The sequence below is a fragment of the Tamandua tetradactyla genome, chromosome 13 (assembly GCF_023851605.1).
Source record: "Tamandua tetradactyla isolate mTamTet1 chromosome 13, mTamTet1.pri, whole genome shotgun sequence".
Lineage (NCBI taxonomy): Eukaryota > Metazoa > Chordata > Mammalia > Pilosa > Myrmecophagidae > Tamandua > Tamandua tetradactyla.
The window spans coordinates 82,011,698-82,033,008 of NC_135339.1; the positions used below are offsets into that span (position 1 = coordinate 82,011,698).

General features: G+C 35.5%; 1 protein-coding gene and 1 long non-coding RNA gene across 11 annotated transcripts in view; one reads left to right on the forward strand and one right to left on the reverse strand.

Annotated features, from left to right (window-relative positions):
- Positions 1 to 271: 271 nt before the first annotated feature.
- Positions 272 to 19,317, reverse strand: TIAL1 (TIA1 cytotoxic granule associated RNA binding protein like 1). 8 transcript variants are annotated; one of them, XM_077126216.1, is made up of 13 exons: positions 18,755 to 19,312; positions 16,062 to 16,123; positions 12,088 to 12,184; positions 7,114 to 7,263; positions 6,812 to 6,866; positions 6,568 to 6,655; positions 4,592 to 4,667; positions 3,168 to 3,276; positions 2,443 to 2,538; positions 2,247 to 2,331; positions 1,942 to 2,065; positions 1,467 to 1,606; positions 272 to 665 (listed from the first exon to the last, which is right to left on the reverse strand). In XM_077126216.1, exons 3-13 carry the CDS (start codon positions 12,097 to 12,099, stop codon positions 539 to 541), a joined length of 1,062 nt encoding a protein of 353 aa, XP_076982331.1. In that variant the 5' UTR covers positions 12,100 to 12,184; positions 16,062 to 16,123; positions 18,755 to 19,312; the 3' UTR covers positions 272 to 538. The 8 variants fall into 8 exon arrangements, with proteins under 8 accessions (XP_076982331.1, XP_076982333.1, XP_076982329.1 ...); XM_077126218.1 differs by having other exon boundaries at positions 7,114 to 7,212; positions 18,755 to 19,310; XM_077126214.1 differs by lacking the exon at positions 16,062 to 16,123 and having other exon boundaries at positions 18,755 to 19,317.
- LOC143654369 (uncharacterized) overlaps positions 18,161 to 21,311 on the forward strand; it is a 65,116-nt gene continuing 61,965 nt past the window's right edge. For 2 of the 3 annotated variants that reach the window (XR_013161782.1, XR_013161781.1), the window contains exons 1-2: positions 18,848 to 19,843; positions 20,935 to 20,987. This is a non-coding gene — a long non-coding RNA (uncharacterized LOC143654369). Of the gene's footprint in view, positions 18,788 to 18,847; positions 19,844 to 20,934; positions 20,988 to 21,311 lie in introns of those variants that run through there. The other variant, XR_013161780.1, reaches the window with a different exon arrangement.

Genomic DNA, 21,311 nt, shown 5'->3' on the forward strand with positions numbered 1-21,311 from the left:
AGTAAGTATTTGCTCCAAAGTGACTCCAAAGTCACGCATTTCTTCCGAACATCATACTTTTTCCTGCTGACTTCAACTGTGGTCCACCTTGGGGTGGGGGAGGGGAGTATCAAGATTCAGGATGAACTTATATATGATTCCCAGTTTTTCAGGATCCTCCCATTTTTGCTCTTTTAAAAACATGGGAAGTTAAAATACTGAACAGCAAGATAAAAATGGAATTGTATCTAAGAATCAAAATGTATTACCCATTTCTCCTATTATATCAAAATTTGCAGTCAGAATTGTCTTTATTGACTTTATTTTAGTTTTTTGTACACAAAGAAAAATCATGTTCATATCCATCATGAACAAAAACTTAAAAAGGCAGAACTAGAAGACATGTGTCCTTCACCAAAGTAAAGCTGTGCTAAAGGTTCCAAACATTTCAATTTTTAAAATAAATATTTTCATTTTCCGATGTCTACTTTCATGTCTTCAGAGTGTCATAGGAAAACCGAAGCCTATCATGAATTACAATTCTGTTTAGAGTCCCAGCTCACTGTGTTTGGTAACTTGCCATACCATATCCAGCTTGGTTAGGAGGAGGTATTACAGGGGGAGGAGCTTGTCCTTGGGGAGGCTGAGCACCAAATCCACCCATCCAAGCAGCAGAAGGTGATTGACTTGGGAGAAAAAAAAAACTTCAGTAAACACAAAAGAAGAAAAAAAATCATCCATACAATTATATAAAAATCAAGCAGAGAATAGACAACCAGAAATCAATAAACCTACACAAATGGAAATAGTGAAGAAAAAAATAATGCATATGTAAAATAAATAGCCCACTATTAGTTTTACATTTTAAGATACTATTTTAATTTCAATTTAGCACAATTTCTCATATAAAAAATCAGTATACAGTATAATGTCTGTATACTGATTTTTAAAAATGATAAATGATTTAATACATCATCTACCCAATATATATTTCATACATGGTGTACCATTTATAAAAAATTTTAAAAATACAAGTTCATGTTGGAAAAAAGTATAAGCAACCAATCCATTCTATGAACATGGGGAAAAAAACAAGCTACTCTTTATTAGATAAATTTCTGAGATTTCTCATACATGCCAACGGGCATAAAAATCATTAAGTTTTTGAACATATCTAGACAAAAAATTTTTACATGCAAAACAAGTAAATATGAGCATTAGAATGTAAATTAAATCCAATCAACTGTTTATCAGGATAGTAAGATACACCAAATGTTACCACAACCTCTTTCTTCATCTAGGTAATGAAAAGCAATTTTTAAATTTCACAGATCACATTTCTTAAGATTTGTTTCTACAAGAACGCTTATAATTCCTAATAGCGCAAGATATTTAATTTAAACAGATTCTTTCTCGGAGAACATAATTTTAAATTTCTTATGTCAAACCCTTATTTGTTTTGAACTGGAAAAACACAAACGACTTACTCTACTCCAAATCCTTGTTGATTCCATGGTTGCCCGTACACCCCGTAAGGCGGTACTTGCCACCCATTTGCCATATACTGTCCATATTGTTGTGGGTTTCCATAAACTTGGCTCCATTGGCCCCACTGGCTATAGTCAACCTAGGAAAAAGGCAATTATTGTTTTAGGGAACAAGTAAGAAACACCGTATTTGAAGAAAGAGTGGGAGACAAGGAAGAGAAAAACTAAGTAAGCACCCTTATGTGAATAGGACTCTGTTATTTATCATTGTCTAAGTTTATTGGGGTGGTGACACCTGTGAAAAGAAAGTATTAAGATTCAGTTAATACCACAAAATAATCACTTTTGAAATAGCATTAATAAAAATCAACTGAAAGCAGTTATATGTTTTGTTTGTTTATTTTACAGTTTCTAAAGCTTTTATGTAGATAAGCAAGATGGAAACTTTAAAAAATGCTAAGAAAAATAAACTTACCTGTTGGAAGTTTTTAGTCATATCAGGAGATTCTTTACCCCAATAGCATTTAACAACATGTCCTTCGATCGTAGTGCCATTCACTGAAACAATGGCATGGGCTGCACTCTCATGGGTTGAAAACCTAAGAAAGGAAGATAATGAGTTTTTTGGTCTTTATTTTTTAACAATTCAAGACAATAAATAATACAGAAAAACTCATTAGCTTATACCTGTCAACTTGGTATTTTTCCTAAATTATATTATATAGGTAAAGTATTATATTGCAAAGAAGAGTAACAATTATATTACAGGTATAATTTTACCTGACAAAAGAATAGCCCTTCTCTGGAAAAACTCTTATTTCCATAATTTGTCCAAAGGGTGAAAATGTCTGTCTCATTAGCTGATCTGAAAACCAAAAACATACAAAAAAATATTTAAGGCTTATGTGTATCATGAAATTATATTAATAGTGATGAAGCTCCACAGAGAAGGTGATTAGAAAACAAAACTCTGTACCTGTTAACCCAGAAGCAATTCCTCCACAGTATACAGTACAATTTTTTGGACTTGACTGGTTTACTACATCTTCAAATCTCAACTGTTTAGTGTTGTCTGTAGGCAGAAAGAAAGCAAAAATGCTGACTACAGTATAGTACTAAAAACCTATCTTTTATCTGCATGCTAGAACATGCAGATAATGCCTCAACAGGAAAAAATACAATTATTTTCTTGATATTATGTTTTTTAAAAACATTTTTATTGATAAATCTTTACAGAAATATATTCCAAACATGGTGTACAATCAATGGCTCACATCATCACATAATTGTGTATTCATCACTATGACCATTTTTTAGAATATTTGCGTCACTCCAGAAAAAGAAATAAAAAGAAAAAACTCATATATACCATACCCTTTACCCCTTCTTCTCAATGACCACTAGTTTTTTCTATCTACCCAATTTATTTTACCCTGTTCTCCCTATTATTTATTTATTTTTTTACTCATTTGTCCATATCCTGGATAAAAGCAACATTGATACTATGTTATGTTTTAATCTATAAATTATGTGGTTCACAGCTCCAAAAACACTTTTACCAAAGTCCAATTATTTCCAGATAAATAAATCAAGATGAGTCTTGCAATGCTAATAAAATTATATATTAAGAAATTAAGACTATGCTCGATGAACAATTTTTTGAAGAGTCCATAATTTTAACGTATGATAGACATATCTTACTTTCTTGTGTACTTTTAGGTGCAGGTGGTTTACGTGTGGCCCAATTGGTTCGAATCTGACGACCACCTAACCACTGGCCTCCCATATGCACAATTGCATTTTCTGCATCCTATGGAGAAAAAAAGAGAAAGAGAGAAAGTGCAGTCACAAAGAAAATACTGGTATATAATATCCAGTAAGATAAAATAAAATGTAGGCACTGCTGGATTCAGTAATTCTCATCAGAAAATGAATTCACTAAATACACTAACTGAATAAAACTGAATAACACAAGAACATGAATTGAACTTGAGTGATTCATAAAAGTTATTTTTGTATATAGATTTCAAAATGCTAAGACAGCATTTAAATATCAAGAGGAATTGTATCACAATTCAAATAAGCAAGGAAAAATGACAACCTCAGTGATTAAAAAAATTAGTTACTCAAATATACACATTTGAATAAAAAGAGGGAAAGCAAGAACTCCACAAGATCTTTTGAAATATCTTAATTTCATGGATGGTTTGTAATGTTAACTTATTCTAAAGAATAAGTAAAAGCTCTAATATCACCTCCCCCCACCAAATCTACATTCTAGCAGCAATGAATTATGACAAGACTAAAAACTCATTTTTAGTGTGCCTGGGTGGTTCAGTGGCAGCATGCTCGCCTTCCAAGTGGGAGATCTGGGTTCAATTCCCAGACCAAGCGCCCCCACCCCCTAAAAAAAACCCACTGAGTTTTGGACAGAAGACTACTGTAGTATGGTTAAGAATGCTGTAAAATGGTTATTGATAAAAAGATGAGTTTAGATTGTCAAAATCAGTATGACTTTGCAATCTAAGCAAAGATAGAATATGACTTCTGCCCTTCATTTTACATCGTCAATAAAATGAGGATAATTTAAGTTGTTGAAATCTGTCCTAAAATTCCAACATCAAAGCTCACTTTATTTAATGCAAAAATGTTTAGATATTTTGGTAACCCTTCCTTAAAAGCACAAACATCGAGATAAATTATTTAAATGTTTATTTACATAGCATGCTACTCTCGCTGGCATTTTAATAATTAAAAGACTAAATATTGAGATTTTCTGTCATGATTAAGACTGAATTCATCCTACCCCTACTGCAGATTCTCAGATTCGATCATTTATCCTAGCTTTGGACTTTACTTTTAACACACCTTAGCTTTATCAATGTACAAATGCAACTTTAATAATCTTCGTTATAGTGTTATTCAATTAAACGCTATCTTTTTCCAGCTACTTATTTTCAAGCTTACAAAAAAGGATGACTATATTCTAACATTAAAACATACAGAAAAGTACCTAAGAGTCATATCTGTAGTTAATACCTAAGAATATTAAATTTAAGATACAATATATTAATTAATGGTTAAATTTAGCATTAGGAAATTTAAACTGAGTTGAAGGAACATACCAGTTTGTTATAAAAAGATACAAAACCATAGCCTTTGGATTTTCCAGTTGCCATGTCTTTGACTACCCGGGCATCCCTGTGAAAAGAAGCACAGCTAAATGAGGGAAGTAAGAGTCACCCACAAAATAAAAACTAAAAGGAACCACACACACTGTATTGTGAGCATTTTTATAAATAAAATTCCAGTTAGCCCTAATTAACTACAGCCATTCCTGAACTCTCCCTAATGCTTCTTTACCTGTTAGAAAAAAGCAGTAGGACAAAAACATGTAATAAACATGCAACCTAATCAAATAGCCTATGCTTTCTAAACTAAATGATCAAATTTGAAGCTTAAAAGGAACAATAGTTTCCTTTTCTAATATTCTAATATTGGCTAGTGTCCTCTAAGGTTTACTGGTTCTATAAATTACTGTAACAATGCTAACTACTTTACCATGCAATCTCTAAATAGTTAAATGTCTTCTGCCTAGTGATACAAAATATATGAAATATTAAAAAATTGAAAAAGAGGAAAAAATAGGAATTAAAAAGGCATACATGGCCTGTAAACAGATTTCTTTATTTTTCTTGGTCAATTCTCTACCATCATTTTGGAGTTTGGGCAGCTGTAAATTTTGAAAAATTGACATTTTCAGAAATTTAAGAAAGGAGAATAAAAACTAAACAATGCTAAGCACACCAGTACGAAAACAACAAATTTACACAGAAATTTTAGTGAGTAAGTTAAAATGATTGGAAATATAGAACTCCACTGAATATAGAATGTTAAAATGTAAATACTAAAATATGTATATATAAATAATGTATAATAAGAATAAATAGAAATGAGAAAAAAATCTACAACTGAGTTCCAGTGTGCACAGTTCCTTGCAGTTAGCCTTCAAGATCCTGTCCATTCTTATGAGCAATTCTGCAAAATAACCAGAATGCTATTACTTTTAATTGTGACTTGGACTTTAGAAAAACTGCAGGTCTCAGGTATAAATAAAGATTGAAAAACAGCAACCTGTATCATTTTTATACCGATTTTTTAAACAGTACTACTTACCACATATAAAGATTAAAAAGCAAAGCAAATATCAAAATAGAAAATTAAGAATTAAATCTTTCTTTCAATTCAATATATAGAACAACAAATTGCATATAGAAAAAAATTGTTGTTCTTAGTTGAAACATATTCCGGTAAAGCACTAAAATATTTCATTTAAATCCACAGGAAATATACAACATAAACAAATTTTAATCAGAAAAGTAAATTGTTATAAACATTTAAAACTTATAACCATTTTTAATTTCCAAAATATTTGATCAAAAGACATACAGTAAAATTTGAGCATAAAGTTTGTTTAAAAAAAAACAAACAAAAAACCGCATGTGCCCCCTAATTGGCAAAATAAAAAACCACTAACAAATATATCTACAAAGTAAATATCCCACATATATAATTCAGACATTGAAACATTTTAACATTGTAAGAGTACTATTTTTCACTTACAGCAAAAATATCAAAACACAGTTATTAAAATTAAACATGAACATTTCCAATTTAACCACAATATACCGAGTTACCTATTTTTCCCCATTTAGAAACTCCTTCTATAAAAGTTTACATGGTATAAATCACACATTTATTTTTAGTTAAATCCATTATCCTTAATCACCAAATTTTGAAAACAGTGACAAAACATTGGATTTGTTATAGGTTTTCCTATCCAAATATCTGCTTCAAAGATAACAAATAGAATCATTAAAAAATTTTTAACACATTATACACAAGATCAGATGAAAACAAGACCCCAAAACATTGAAATGACATTAACATTTTCAACATCTACTACTCAAAAAACAAAACAAACGAACAACAACCAAAAAAAAACCAACACGCTAGCTAGGAAAAGAAAACCTTAATTCCAATACAAGTTAATACAATTTTGCCTATCACTGTTGAGTGTAGTATTGATTATGATACTTACGATATTTTACCAAAGGGAGCAAATGCTGATTTGATATCTTCTGTTGTAATTTCTGGACTCAAATCCCCAACAAACACATGGAAGTGATCTGAAAAAAAGCATTAGGAATCAAATATTTTTAGGAAGTCAGCTTCTACACCTTTTTTAGGCAATACTCAAGGAGGAAAAAACCCTATTTGGGCCGGTAATGCTGCCAGAATAATTTCATAACTCTTCCACAGTAAAATGCAGCAGGAGTACTTACTGGAAGTATCTTTTTTCTGGCTACTTGGTGTTGTTGCCCAGTTTACTTTGACCTCCTAAAAATAAAGATTATATTTAATACAATTATTAGGCATGTCATGATGAATCATAACACTTACCACTTATTAAATCATTTATCAAGCAGAGGATTTATTTTTGTAAAAGCAATAGGCCAAATAAAGCAAAACCATCACTCAGCAGTGGCATATTTGTTTAAAAACTTGGCTAAGAAAGAACACAAAGTAATTCAGCATGCAAATATATGTACTTATTTTTATAGGTACCATCATTCTATTATCTTACCTTTCCCAAAATTTTTCTCCCATTCATAGCAGCTAATGCAGCAGCTGCATCTCTGTGTTCATAAAATTCCACAAAGCAATATGGGTCATTGCTTGTATGCTGCAAAACAGAAAATCCAACAGAAGAGTTGACCCTTCTGCTATCGGGTTGCTGAGAAGAAAATCCAGGAAAAAACATTACTGATAGCTAGGAATGTACACAGTGAGATTGCATAAGCTTATGAAAGCCTAACTCTTAAAAAATAAGATTTATAGCTACACCTGACTTTCCACCTCAGCGCACTGTCATACTCAAAGAGAACTATAAAAGCAGTACAGAATCATGATTATCAGTATTAAATAAAAATCTTACTATGTTGACATTTCTGATTGATAAAAGCATACCAGATCATCAATCATTAAAGATAGAACAATGAAAAAAAAAATACCTGCTAGTCTATGATGCCTTTAGATGATTATATAGAAAGTTAAGTAGCTACTTAAGTAGCTTATTGATAAAGATCAAACTACAGAATTCTGGTGAAGTATATGTTAAATATAAAATTGAAGGTTATATTAGACTAAATAAAACCTCAAGTTCAGATTTGAGAGATGAGGGACACTCCGTACCACTGCTCTTCTCTCAATATTTTAAAAAAGATGATGTTACTCATGCAACATAACCCTTCATAAACTTATCCCATGACTATAACAGATTCAGAAACGAACCAATTTTACAAACTTCACTCCTGACTGAAACTAGGATTAGGACTAAAAATGATGGTAATTCTACAAAGACTAGATTATATGTTCTCTCTTTTATGGATAAAGAAAGAATGAGAATAAAAACAGAAAAGTTAAGATTTATAACCAGATACAGAAATGAATTCCCTGGTCATGCAAAATATTCTAACATACTAGAGATTCTATATACTGTGAATATGGTCTTCCAAAGAATATAAGAATATACTAGTGATCAAGAAAAGGATTTCTGAAAATGTGTCTGAATAAAATATTCCAGGACAAAACTACATTTTTACATCACAAAAACACAAATAGGAAATCTTTGTTAAATATATTCTACAACATTATGCTTGACCACAGTTTGGCAAACTGACATTTATAAAGCCAAAGAAAAAGGTGCACTACCTAAGCTAAAATAACATCGTCACCCAACCAACATGGAAATGAATTCTTATGATATTGCAACCTCTATTGAATAGCTGTATAACTATACAAATATATCTTTTTTACTCAAGGTTAAAAACGTTCATCACCGTTCAATGTAAATACCCTGAAAGAAGATTTAAAATGTGGAATTCTAGTTGGACTTACAAGGGATAATAATACCAGATAAAATAAAGATCTTTTCAACAACCACTGTTTTTCATTCCAGGAAAATTTTAGAAGAAAAATCCAAAATAGGACGTCTAAACAATAGTGGCGAAGCAACCAGAAGGCATTTCCTTGAGGGAAAAAAAGTGTGATCATTAATACTGACAACAAAACTATGGGCTCTCATACAAAATCCTATTGTCATAGCTATGTGAATGTTGTTCTTAGAAGCAGAGAAAGGAAATGGGGAAAAAGACGCCAATAAAAATATGCACTTAAATTCCTCTAGTAAAACAGTTAACATTTACCAGTAGTATTTATTGAAGAATTGATTAAGACTAAATAAGCTAAAACCATGCTAGCAGATGTTTCCTTTTACGCCTACCTCTTCTACCCTGATGGTCTCTAATAGAAACTTTGATAACCGTAGGAAAGCATGCATAAGTCCCATAGTAGATCTATAATAATAATATAGGCTCTGTGAAACTAGGCTACTGGCATACTGACTGATTTCAAATTCCTCAAACTAGTCATTAAGGGTTCAATGTATCCTTTCAGAAAGTGACATTAGAAGTATACACACACACACACATATATATATGTTCCCCCACACCTGTTATATATTATATATATAATATATATATATATTGTTATAGTATATATTATATAATATATATTATATATATATATTATATATAATATATAATATATATAATATATATATTATATTTAATAATCTTTTAAGACATTGATGATTTATAAGACATATCCCAACTATCAGAGATGTTTTATTTTTTTTTAAGTTTGCCTTAGAATTGCTGTAACACATTAATTATAGTAAACTGGGAAAGCTAGAATCTAAGATAAGCAATATCTAAAGAAAAAAAGAACACAAAACTAAGGGGAAAAGGAGATTTTTCATATACTGAAATTAAATTTGTGACCGGAAAACAGATTCTATATTAGACAGAGTTCCCGCCTTTCGGGAGTTTCCCATTTTATACCTTAGTGAGATGGTCTAAAAGTCAATTATGTCCTTACCTTAATTAATGTTATCAATTTTTGTTGGATGGCATAATGTCAAGACAGAGAAATATGAGATTTTATGATTACTTAAATGTCCAAATCTAGGTACTTCTAGAATATGGATAAATTATGAAAACTCATTTCAAATCTCTTCACCTCCCAAAAGGCTGGCTAACCACATAGGTTTTTAAAAATACTGCTAAAATAAATCTTTATCAAATGGTTTTCAAAAATTTCCCAATGACTCTTTTCACTTTCTCACATCCCATTCTCTCTAAAACCTACTCCAGTGGGCTTCTAACATAACCATGCCACTAACTGCTTATCAAGCTCACTAATGACCTCTTCGTCACCTCCATTATCCCTTTTCTGTCCTCATCTTGTCTTCTAAGCAGTGTTCAAACAGTTGACTCTATCTATCCTACTCCTTTAAAATTCTCTTCTTTTGGCTCTAACCATACCCTTGATTTTCCTGTTACCTTACTGGAGGACCCTTCGGAAGATGCTTCTTCCTCTTTAACTTTATCTCCACATGTAATTCCAAATGTTGAGATGCCCCAGGGATCGGGTCTAGGGGCCGTTAATTCTCTATTAATACTCTCCCTAGGTGACCACATCTAACCCACAGCTTCAAATACCATTGCAAGATAAAGTATATTTTCAGCACTGTTCTCTCCAAACTACTTTATTCAACTACCTTTATATAATGTCCATTCAGATATCTGATGCACACATCTTAAATTTAACATTGCCAAAGCAGAACTCCTGAATCCTACCACTCCTCCCACCCATTCTGTGCCTCCTTCCGTCATCCCTGTTTCAGCAATAATTAGCAATTATTAACTAAATCACATAGATGCATAAATAAGACGCTTATGGTCTTTCTTGATGTCTTCCTTTCCCTTACTTTCTATAGCCAATCCAGTCCTATTGAGTCTACTGTCAAAATATATCCGAATTTATCTAGCTCTATTTCTAGGGCTACGACTCTAGAGAACAAACCCCTATCACCTCTTATCTAGACTACTGAAATAAATCCAGCTGGTTTCCTTCCTTCTGTTCTTGCCCTCTACAATCTATTCTCCACATAGCAGTCCTTCTCCACACACAGTAATCTTAAAAATGCAAATTGGAGCATGTCACTCCCCAGTTTCAAACTTTCCAAAGGGTTGCCCTTGCAACCAGAATAAAATCCAAACTCTCTGTTATGGCCCATACTGTCCTATGTGATTTAGGACCCCTGCCTGCCTCTCTAGACTCACTTCCCACCACTGCCCTCCATCATTCACCAGGCTTCAGCCATTGTGGTCTATGGTTCTAGGAACACACCAAGCTCTAATTATCATCACAACACTGTTTTTTTCTCTCTATGGCTCTTATCCCTATCTGAAAGTATCTTGCTTATTAACAATATTCTAATAGGTAAGCTTATTTGTCTGCTTCTCCACTATACTGGGAATGTCTTAAATAGTGCTTAGCACAAAACAAATTTTGATTAATGAATGAATAAATAATCAAAGATAGTAAGGAAAGAAGAAAAACGTGATATACTGGGACAGAAAATGTGTGTTATTAGTTAGGAAAGATGACCAAAAAGCCTATCTGCTTTACAAGATTTTAGAGTTCCCCATGCAAACTCCTTAGCACGGCCTCTGGCCCTGCCAAACACTCTGCCTTGTTTCCTGGCATATCTTATGACTAATTCCATTCTAAATTCCAACCATGCTCCAGTTTCTATTTCCCTCCCTCTCTCTCTCAGAAGCACTTGCGTGTTCTCTATCAAAAAGCCTGGATCAAATGCTCTTTTCTCTACCTGAAACCACTTCTTCCCAAAATTACTTTCTAGCTTATCCTTTTAGGCTTCAGCCTAGATACTGACTCCTCTAGGAGCCTCTCCCAACCTCCTAAGACTGGACTGGATATTCTCCCAATGTACTCCCAGTGCTTTGAGCTGCCTCTTTCCATAGCATTTATTATGCTGTTAACTCCTCTGTCGCCCTCACCAGACTCTAAAGTTCTATGGGGTTAGGAAATGTCTTATTCACCAATGTATCCCTAGCACTCGCCATAGTGCCTGATTCATTGCAAATACTGAAAGGGAAAAAAGTTTATAAAAGCTAAGTTTTCTTTGAAAAAAAAAAGGACAACAAAATTACTACCCTAATAATTCAAATGCCTATCTACAAAAGCTGGTCAGTCATTCCTATTTACTGAAAATGTGCGTGGTGCCGCTGCACATACTAACCTAATGTTCTTTTATACACAACAATTCCTAACCTTTAAATGTGCTATCTGAATAAGTAACATTCTTATTGAACTTTTATGAAATACCATCTAATTTTCCACCACTCTGAGATAAGCCCTGACAGCGCTTTACAAAGAGAATTATTTGAAAATAACTACATCATAGAGAATGACCATTTGAAAATAACAGCAAAGAAACTTTGCCCTTTCAAATAAAACTACATTCTAAACAGTTTGTCAGCCAAATCAAAGTAATAAGTCAATACAACAAACATGAATCTCTCCACCAGAATAAGTTTGAAATGATTTTTAAAAATGCTAATCAGCCCATATACATCAAAATGTTAACCACCACACTAAATGACAGCACATGTAATTGGGAAGATCTTACCTCTGTTATCATTTTACAGCTTTTACAGGGTCCAATTTGACTGAATAACTGAAGTATAAGGACTTCGGTCACATCTCTGGAGAGGTTACCTACGTATCTGTACAAGAAGAAAAACAGATATTATCAGCAATTTTCCTTCAGCTCTGATTCTAATGTGCTATCATTTAACTCATCACCTTTTATCTCATTTTAACTTCTTGTCTTCAATAATTTTTTTTTCAATTAAGGCTGATCTTATGAAAGTAACATTTAACCCTTATTTAGGAAAGCAACAATTTTTAGGCCACTTAAGTACCACTTCAAATGAAAGTATAAAGGACAAATCAATGCAACCCTGCATACTCCCAAAGGTACATACATTATTCTGTACTCTATATATTATTTCCTCATGTAAATCAGTCTCAAGATATAAACTACAGAGTCTGTACAAGAGATACAGTTCAAAATAATTTATCTCTCTCTCTCACACACACAAGTACAGATTCATTAAAACATCTGACCATAAAGAGTTATCAGACATAAAGTGAACATATCTTAGACCCTAACCAAAGCAATTAAATGAACAAAGAACCAAATTAGAGTAAAGTTATAGTAAGACATAAGGAATGGAGTTTTTTCTTCTTCTTTCTGACTGAATAAGACAGTTATCAATGCACATCCTCACTGTTGAAATTTCTTAGTCATTTTAGCATCAGAGTCAACAAAATACATCTTATATTGATAACAAAACAAATATAAAGACTTATTTAGAAATTTGGAGAAAATTTAAGACAATTCAGATAAACTTGTGATTATGGATTAGACTTAGGTCGTTTTTTCCTAATTATAAATTAAACATGCGTTTTATATAAAAAAAATTAAATACAGCTAAAAGAAAGAAAAAAGAAAAGAAAAAACACACATAGCCTTACCACCCAGAGATGACCACTTTGGTGTATATATTGTACCATGGATTTATCTTAATAAATTGCTGTACTTTGTTTTGTACACCTTTAAAAATTCCTCAAACTTAAATGTTATGAAAAACCTCATAAACCAAAAAATATTTATGAAATTTAGCATAAGTTTCTTCTAGAAAGTAAAACAGCATAAGTTTTATTTTTCTAACTATAAAACGGGTAACACCCTGAAACTGAGTACTTAGACTAAAATAAGCCTTGCATCCATGGATGCCACATTAAATTCATAACTGCTTTAAGATGAAACACTCTGAAAGAGAAAAATAACAGACCTAGGGAGCTAAAACTAAGTAAGAAAAAAGTATCCATTTAAGTATGGGCAACAATTCTACAGCTCAGCTAACAATTTCACTGCAGTGAGAACTAAAAACCTTAGTTTACATACTCTAAAATTGGCATCAGATTTATTACATAAATAAAAGACTAAACTTGTTTGTCATTGGTTTGCCATCTTTCCTTAAAACTGTCATCTTTTCCTTATAATTAAAGCAGAGCTAGCCATGCAATGACATAATTTTTCCAGGAGCAGTGAAAGGTTATATGATTATGAACTAGAGCCACAGACAACTGCCTGCCCTTTTCTAACTCATAAGGGTATATGAGCCTGTATCCATGCAATCATTTCTTTTAGTACAAGGCAAACCACTTTATAAGGAAAATGGACAAGTAACCTTGATCTTCTATGCAAGATCTTCTAAGTGTTCATCTGATGTAAAGACCTAGTTAACTCATTTCTAAGAGAGTAGAGGAATAGATAAAATTAATTTTCAAATATGGGGGCTAGCTAGAAACAAAATTAAAATAGTAATCTCTAATATAACAAAGTTTAAATGATTTAAAAAGTTTTAAATTTCCATTACTGTTTATTCATTGATTTGTTCAGGAAAAACTACACGGACATTCATTACCTTCTCTACCTGTCACAATAAAAGCTGTTATTGTTTAACAGGACTTTGATTTCAAGTAACAAATTTTTTTTTTACTGTTTTCAATCAGTAACAGATTTTGAAAAATTTCTATAGGCACATTCAGATATATTAATTTACATTTCTAGCACTGATGCCAGAGAGCAAAATGTTAATATCTAAGTTTAGAATATCATGAAGTACTTATAGAAAAATACAGTTTTAAAGTCTTCTATTTTTCAAATGTCTCCTCTAAAAGGTAAGTGGTGAAGCAGTAATCTTATTTCAAAAATTAACATAACATTGTAGAACATCTTAAATCACCAAGATAAAAGAACATAACTCATTATATTATTTCACGTACATGTTACCTTAATTTCAGATTGCCTTTTCCTATATTCAGCATTTTAAAATTCAGGCATCCTAACATTTAATATCTATTTTATAGCTTTAAAAATATTTTACTATACTCCTTAAGTACTTTTACATTATCATAAAATAATCTGTCCCAAATAAATCCTAATAAAAATATGTAAGAGAAATGTCCAACACGTGACCTAGTAAGAACATCATCTCCTGGTAGTATCTGAAATATCTTTTTTCTCCAAATTGTAGCTTCTACATTTCATTTTCTTTCAGCTCTGGTTATGAAGAAGTCAAATATTGTAAAGTTCCAAGTTTTTAAATATGTAATTTCCACCTGAAGACTATATACAAAATAACAGGAAAAAAGTGGTTCAAATTCTTGTATTGAGAGATCAATTCAAAGAGTAACACTTATGTGTTAGTATAAACACTTACATGTTACTATAAACACCAAAATGATTTTTAATGCAATAAAATACAAGAAAAGGCATACCTCAGAATCTATTTTGACTCCTAAGAACAGGAATAGTAAAAACTGAACTGTTAAAAACTAAAAAATGATGGCACATGGGTGGTTCAGTGATAGAATGCTTGCCCGCCATGCAGAGACCCACGTTCAATTCCCCATCCATGACCAAATTCAAAAAACAAACCAACTAAAATTGATGCCTTCGTTCTTGAGATCAGGGTTAAAGAAACCTGGGAGTTTCACAGTAGGCAAAAGTTCACATTGCCAACTACTTCCTATGTCCAATGGGGCAGAATTTTAAGTAAAGAACATCATACCTTTCAGAAAATTAATCACACTTTTTCAACACTGTATTCTCCCTCTTTTGAGTAGCCCTACATGATTCAAATTACCAACATTTTAATGCAAATTCTATGGCTAAATGTCAATGAAAGTAATATTTTTGTTTTTGTTCTTGAGACATTCCTATATGAGGAGATTTTGCAACAATCTGGGTCTCAAATAGACCTCTAATAAATTAAGTCGGTATTTCCTTTTTGGAAGGAGGCAGCATGGAGTAAAGCAGCACAAATGAACTGACCAACTACATAAAGGATACTGACACACAAACATTTTAAAGAAACAGAGAGAATTTGAATAAATTTTTAAAGGAGCTTAATTACAGCCATAACATAGCCAAATTCATGGCATAGCTAGTCAATTTTATAATGAGGTTTCATAGTATTTTCTTCTGTTACATAATTTTCTAAATCATTGGCTTATTTAGTCCTTTTGACTGAGTCTTCTATTAGGAAGAAAGAATGGCCTTAAAGGATGGGATTGTATAACATGGTATAATCCCAGATTCACAATTTCTACCAATTTGGGGGTACTGGATAGATGCAAAAGCAAGGAAACAAACAAACAATAGAACACTACTATAATTTAGGTCTTATTATAGATTTAGCTATACCATGGACCAAATCGCTGCACTACAAAGCTATATACACCAAAAGTCTGAAATGTGTGTTCTACAAGGCAGGTGTCAGGCAGTTCAATTCCAACACCAGTATCACACAGCAGGATTCCGTTTTTTATTTCTTCCAAATTACAAGTTACCCAATATATATTGCCTCAAAATAAATGTCAAACGAGAATGGACATAAGAAAACAGATCTTTAAAGCAATTATATAACAAATAAGACTTTAGGCTCAATATCAAAACAATTCTTTACCATTTTAAATACCATCAAATAAATTAATAATACTGTAGGTAATGAATATTTAAAGACCTACCTAGGCTATAAACACCATATTGTTTTCTGAAGATAGAACCATATGTCTTAGCTTGTGTGTGTCTGCAGGGAAAAAACCTCACTAGTAACACACAGGCATTTTAAGGAAACAGTTTAAGATAAGCTTTGTTAAGAGTACATTTTAAAAAACATACTTGCCACTTGAAAACCTAATCCATATATTACAATGCAAAATAAAGGATCTCCATAAACAAACAAACAAAAACCCTACTAAACAGCAACCCCTAAAAATCATGTTCACATTTTTCATATTACTTGCATCTAGAAGATTTGAGGAGAAATACATAAAGTGCACTTAAAAAAATACTATGCATCATTTTTATTAAACTCTGACAAAAATCCCAATTGTGAAACATTTACTTTTATCTGAAGAGGATTTTAAAATATATATAAAAATCAACAGAATGCATCATGTATGATAGTTATGTCTGCCTATAATTTTAAATCAATTAAGACTTTTTAAAAAAAGAGGACTTAATACTAATTTAATGAAAGAAGTATAATCATTGTAAAATATTTGAGTACCTCTTATGTTCCAGCCAGTGAACTAAGTGCTGCAGGGGTAAGACCTAGGAGGATGTAGCAGTTCTTGTCTAAAAAAAACCTTACCATGGAGAAAAGTGGGAGAAGGAAAAAGGAAGACAGAATAGTAAACATGTACTGACACACATACAACAAAGCTTAAGATGTTTATATACTCATATGTATACATGTCATGTTTTTTTGACAACTGTAAACATAGATAACAAGTATGTTTCAGAGAAAGGAAAGGAGACTGAAAAGCTAGAGGTAATAGAAGACAAAGAAATTAGCTTATTAGTCTACTGGAAAAGATTTGATGAGATGAGGACAGGGCAATACAGTTATATGAATAAAAGGTGTTAAAACAGTATATTGCTTAGCATGACAAAACTGGGAGTTACTCTTTCTAAAGAACAGATAGATACTAAATAGTTAATGAGAAATGTGTCATATGAGAATTTACCAATTATTAAGTAGCTATTATGATGCAATGATGACAGTTCATGTAATTTAGATACATAGTAACTTTTATCTTGGTTAAATACATGCTAACTGAGCGTTAAATGGAGCTTTCCCAGATGCTACTATCAAAGTACTCATCACTAATTAAACACGAAGCCCTGGCTTCAACAGACTTTAGAGGACAAATTTCAAGTTTGTCCCAATTCCCTTCTTTCAGGAAAGCAAAGGCAGAAATGGAAGACAGCACAAAGCATACATAATAGTTCCACTAAGTAGGCTTTTCTTTCAAGCATTTCATGTACTTAGGTTGGCCTCAAATTCTCAGGATGGCAAATCTTTAGTGATTCAGTTAGAGAAATAGGAATAAAAAGGATGAATAAAAGGTCGCAAACAAACATCAGTATTGAACATAATATAATCTACCTTCTTCACTGAGCTTTCTTTCTTTGGTACGAGTGAAGAGATAAGAAACTGGTTAAAGTTCCTGACTAGTGAGAATTCACGTTCATCTATTCCCCCCAAAAGTAATTTCCCTATCAGATAGCAGAGCCAAGTGAACTATGATCATATACTACTAGACAGAGGCAAGAGAAACAAAGCAGAGACTTGACTCCTTGTACGCAAGGAGTACTGAGCCTCGAGAGGCTGGGAAAAACGAAATGTTCAATTTAAACATTTAATTAGAAATTGCTCAGACTTACAAAAATAAAATCACAAAAAAGAAAAGAGTGCCACCCTATCCCGAAAGGAACACAAACGCTGAGTCATCACTCTTCATTAGGAAAGGAAGAAAACTCGACTTATGCAGTTGAAGATGAAATTCATTATTAGATTAGGTTTACAGATAAAAAAAGCAACAAGACAGAGGAAAAAGCGCCCCAAAGATATATCGAATAGCGGAGAAAGACATTACTTTATTCAACTCTAAGGTCTCAAAGCACAAACAGATTAGAAGGAGGCAACACCGTAACGGCAAAATGAGTTTAACAACTGGCTGTCAGTTCAGCGTAGGTAGAGCTCAAAGTAAACTTCTTTATTCAAGAAGGCAAGATGCTCGGACGGCAGGAGACATCCCTTTTGCACATCAAAAGTAGCGGGCGCTTGGCGGGCGTTTCTGACAGCGTGGGCGGGGGCACGTGGGGCAGAAAGAGAAGGGGTATGAGTGGCGGAAGAGTGTTCGGATCCTCAGAAAGCTTAGCTGGAGAGTAGAATCGGGTGCACCTTGAGCCAGGGGCTGGGAGGGAGTGAGCGCTAATTCTTCGGGGCCCACAGGGGCTGTAGCCGCGGTCCCACCCCTAGTCCCACCCTCCCCAGGCCCTGCCCCCGTGGGGACCGGCAGCTCCCGGCCCAGCCCCAGGCCCCCAAAGCAGAGAGGGAGCAGGAGCCTTCCCCGGCCTGACAGCCTCTACCATGAAGAAACCCAACCTAGGAAGGGTGTGCAAAGAAGAGCGCGAGAGGAAAAGGTCGAGATAAGCCCCAGACCCCAGGAAGTGACTGCGTTTGGGGGAAGGGAGGGTTTCCTTCCCAAGGAAAAGGAGACAGATGAGGAATGCTCTTCGCGTTCGCGCCACCACGGGCAGCGAGCCACCGAGAGTCCCGGCCTCCGTTCCCGCTCTCCTGCACCCTCCCCCAGCGTCCCGTGGGGCCAGAGGCTCTCGGCGCCAGGCACCCCCAGACTCGGATACTCACAGAGTCCGGGGCTGTCCGTCGTCTTCCATCATGGTGGGTGCGACGGAGCGATCCCGGGACAAGGGGGAGGGCAGGGCTGGGGAGGGGAGGGGGTGGGGAGGAAGGGGAGGGGGACTCCGGGCACCGGCTGGGGACAGAGGAAAAGGCACCGAACCCTGCTCTCGGGCTCTCTCCCCCCAGCCCGCGCCGGACACTACGCTCCTACCAGGGGGAGCAGGAGGAGGAGGAGGATGGAACAAAATGGCCGCCGCCACCAGCCAGGCAGGAAACGGGGTAGCGCGCAGGCGCGTCCCGCCAGGTCACCGCTCAGGCCAGCCGCGACGGCCTGCAAAGGGGATAACTGAAAGGGGAGAGAAACGGGCCGCTGAGGACACTTTGTGCCCTGCCACGACAGACCACGTCGTCGCCACGGGCCTGCTAAGTCGGCCGATGCCCAGGCAGTTCAAAGAGAGAGCGGATAAAATGAAAAACGCCGTGAAGCTGAAGTCTCTGGGAATTGTGGTCCTAGAAATGAGAGAGGGAAGCGCTTCCCCGGAGGGCTTCTGGGAAGTGTAGTCCAAAAGAGACGGGCGCCGAAGAAAGGACTTCTGGGTAGTGTAGTTGTACGTGAGGACGTGCGACAACCAGGAAGTCGGCGTGCTGGGAGAATATAAAGGCGACGTTAAAAAGCGGGGAAGCCAAGTGGAAAAGGCGTTCTCCGGGAAGTAAACTACAAGTCCCAGAATGCTTCGCTCTGGAGGCTGTCCTAGGACTGCTCCTGGCATTTTGAAGGCTGTTCTGATCGCTCTGCTTGAGCCTCTGCTCCGCCTCCGTCGAGCCCGAGAGCGGTTTCTTCAACTGCGGCTGAGGCAGTTCTCTGGTTCCGCGTGGTGTCCGAGACTGGCAGGCCTTCCCGGCGTTTCCCTCTTACTGTAAACCGGCCCAAGGTCGTCAACGCCTGTCTCACGTGATAGGCCAGAGAGAGGCTGGCCGGGCGGGGACCTGGAGAGACTGGGGCGGACTTCGGGCCGGGACTGAGCCGCGCTCGCCAGATCCTTCAGTTTTCCCGAAGGCCTGCCGTGTCTTATGGGCGCGTTTTCCCGCTAATAGGTATTCATTCCTAGCGAGGTAGCCTGCTTGTAGATTGCTTTACAAATATCAAAGGTTTTGTTATGCATTTTCTCACTGAAGAAAAAGATAAAAAGCCAGTGGAAGGGGCGGCGATATGCTCTCCTCCCCCTTCAATTTTTGGAGTAAAAATCCTGGGACAGAGACGTACCCAGATTAAAAGTTGTGTTTACGAACATCAAGCATGTGACCCGAGAACGAAGTCTTGCGGGAAGATGTGGGAAATCGGGTTCAAACGGACTCCGCAACCCTGTCCAATTTTTTACCCTGACCTACGGGGTTCCCACTCCTGTAGCTTAGTGAAGGATAGTAGTGGGGAAGGACCTTTCAGCCTGTCACTCGAGCTTAAAGGTACCAGTTAAAAGTGCCTTAAAAGTTGTTTTCACAAACACGTCCTGAGTGCCTACTCTGTGCGAGCTGCCGTACTGTTTACAATCCTAATCTTGTAGCCATAATCAAACATGCAGCGAAGTGGTTGTAATGCCTTAGATGTCCATATGCAGGGCAGGGGAAGGGGATTCAGTCTGGAAAGAAGGAAGGCTTTAAAACAGAGGTGGTGACAAGGGAGCTGAGCCCCATGAGTCAGTGAGAGCAGCAAATGAGCATGAGACTGGGAATCATAGCCAAAGTGTTTATCATTCGTTTTGCTGAGGTGAGGGGGAGCGCGTGGAATAGGGATCTCAAGAGTTAAAACTAAAGAGGAGGGGAGGGGGTGTTACGGAACCATATTGTCAGGGATCCATATCATGTTGAAGAAGTATGGTTTGTTTTTTATCTTCCAGGAAACATTTGAGGGTTATCTATTTTTTAAGTGGCCCTAGTTATGAAATTGTATTGGTTGTAATCCTAATTCATCATTGGGCCATTACTGGCCCATTCTATGGGTTTCCTATTGTGGTTGTAACATTATCACAAACTTATTTGGCTTAAAGCACCCTAAATTTATTATCTTAAAATTCTGCAGGTCAGAAATCCTAACTCAGTTTCACTGGCCTAAAATCAAGGTGTTGGTAGGGCTGGTTCCTTCTGAAGGCTAGGGGAAATTCATTTCCTTGCCTTTTTCTGGTTTCTAGAGGCTGTGCATTCCTTGGCTCCTGACCCCTTCTTCCATCTCCAAAACAGCAAGGTATCACCTTATTTCCTCTCTGACCTCTGCTTCCATTCTTACATCCTCTCTCTCTCTTTGACTCAGATCCTTCTGCCTCCCTCTCACACTCATAAGGACCTTTGTGATTACATTACCCTCCCTTCCACCTCCCAGATATTCCAGGCTAATCTTCCTATCTCAAGATCCTGGATTTAATCACTTCTGTAAAAAGGTGATTACCCCTTTCACCGCGCGTTTCAGTCAGGATTCTTTAGAGAAACAGAACCAGTAGGATACACACACACACTCAGGCAAAGAGATCTTTTTTTTTAAATTGACTCACATGATTGTGGGAGCTGACAA

Coding starts and splice junctions, on each gene's coding strand:
- TIAL1 (XM_077126214.1), bottom strand. CDS start 18,786: ATGATGGAAGACGACGGACAGCCCCGGACTCT. Junction 12,185..18,754: donor GACGGACAGCCCCGGACTCT/GTGAGTATCCGA, acceptor CTTCTTGTACAG/ATACGTAGGTAACCTCTCCA. Junction 666..1,466: donor CAACAAGGATTTGGAGTAGA/GTAAGTCGTTTG, acceptor TTTTCTCCCAAG/TCAATCACCTTCTGCTGCTT.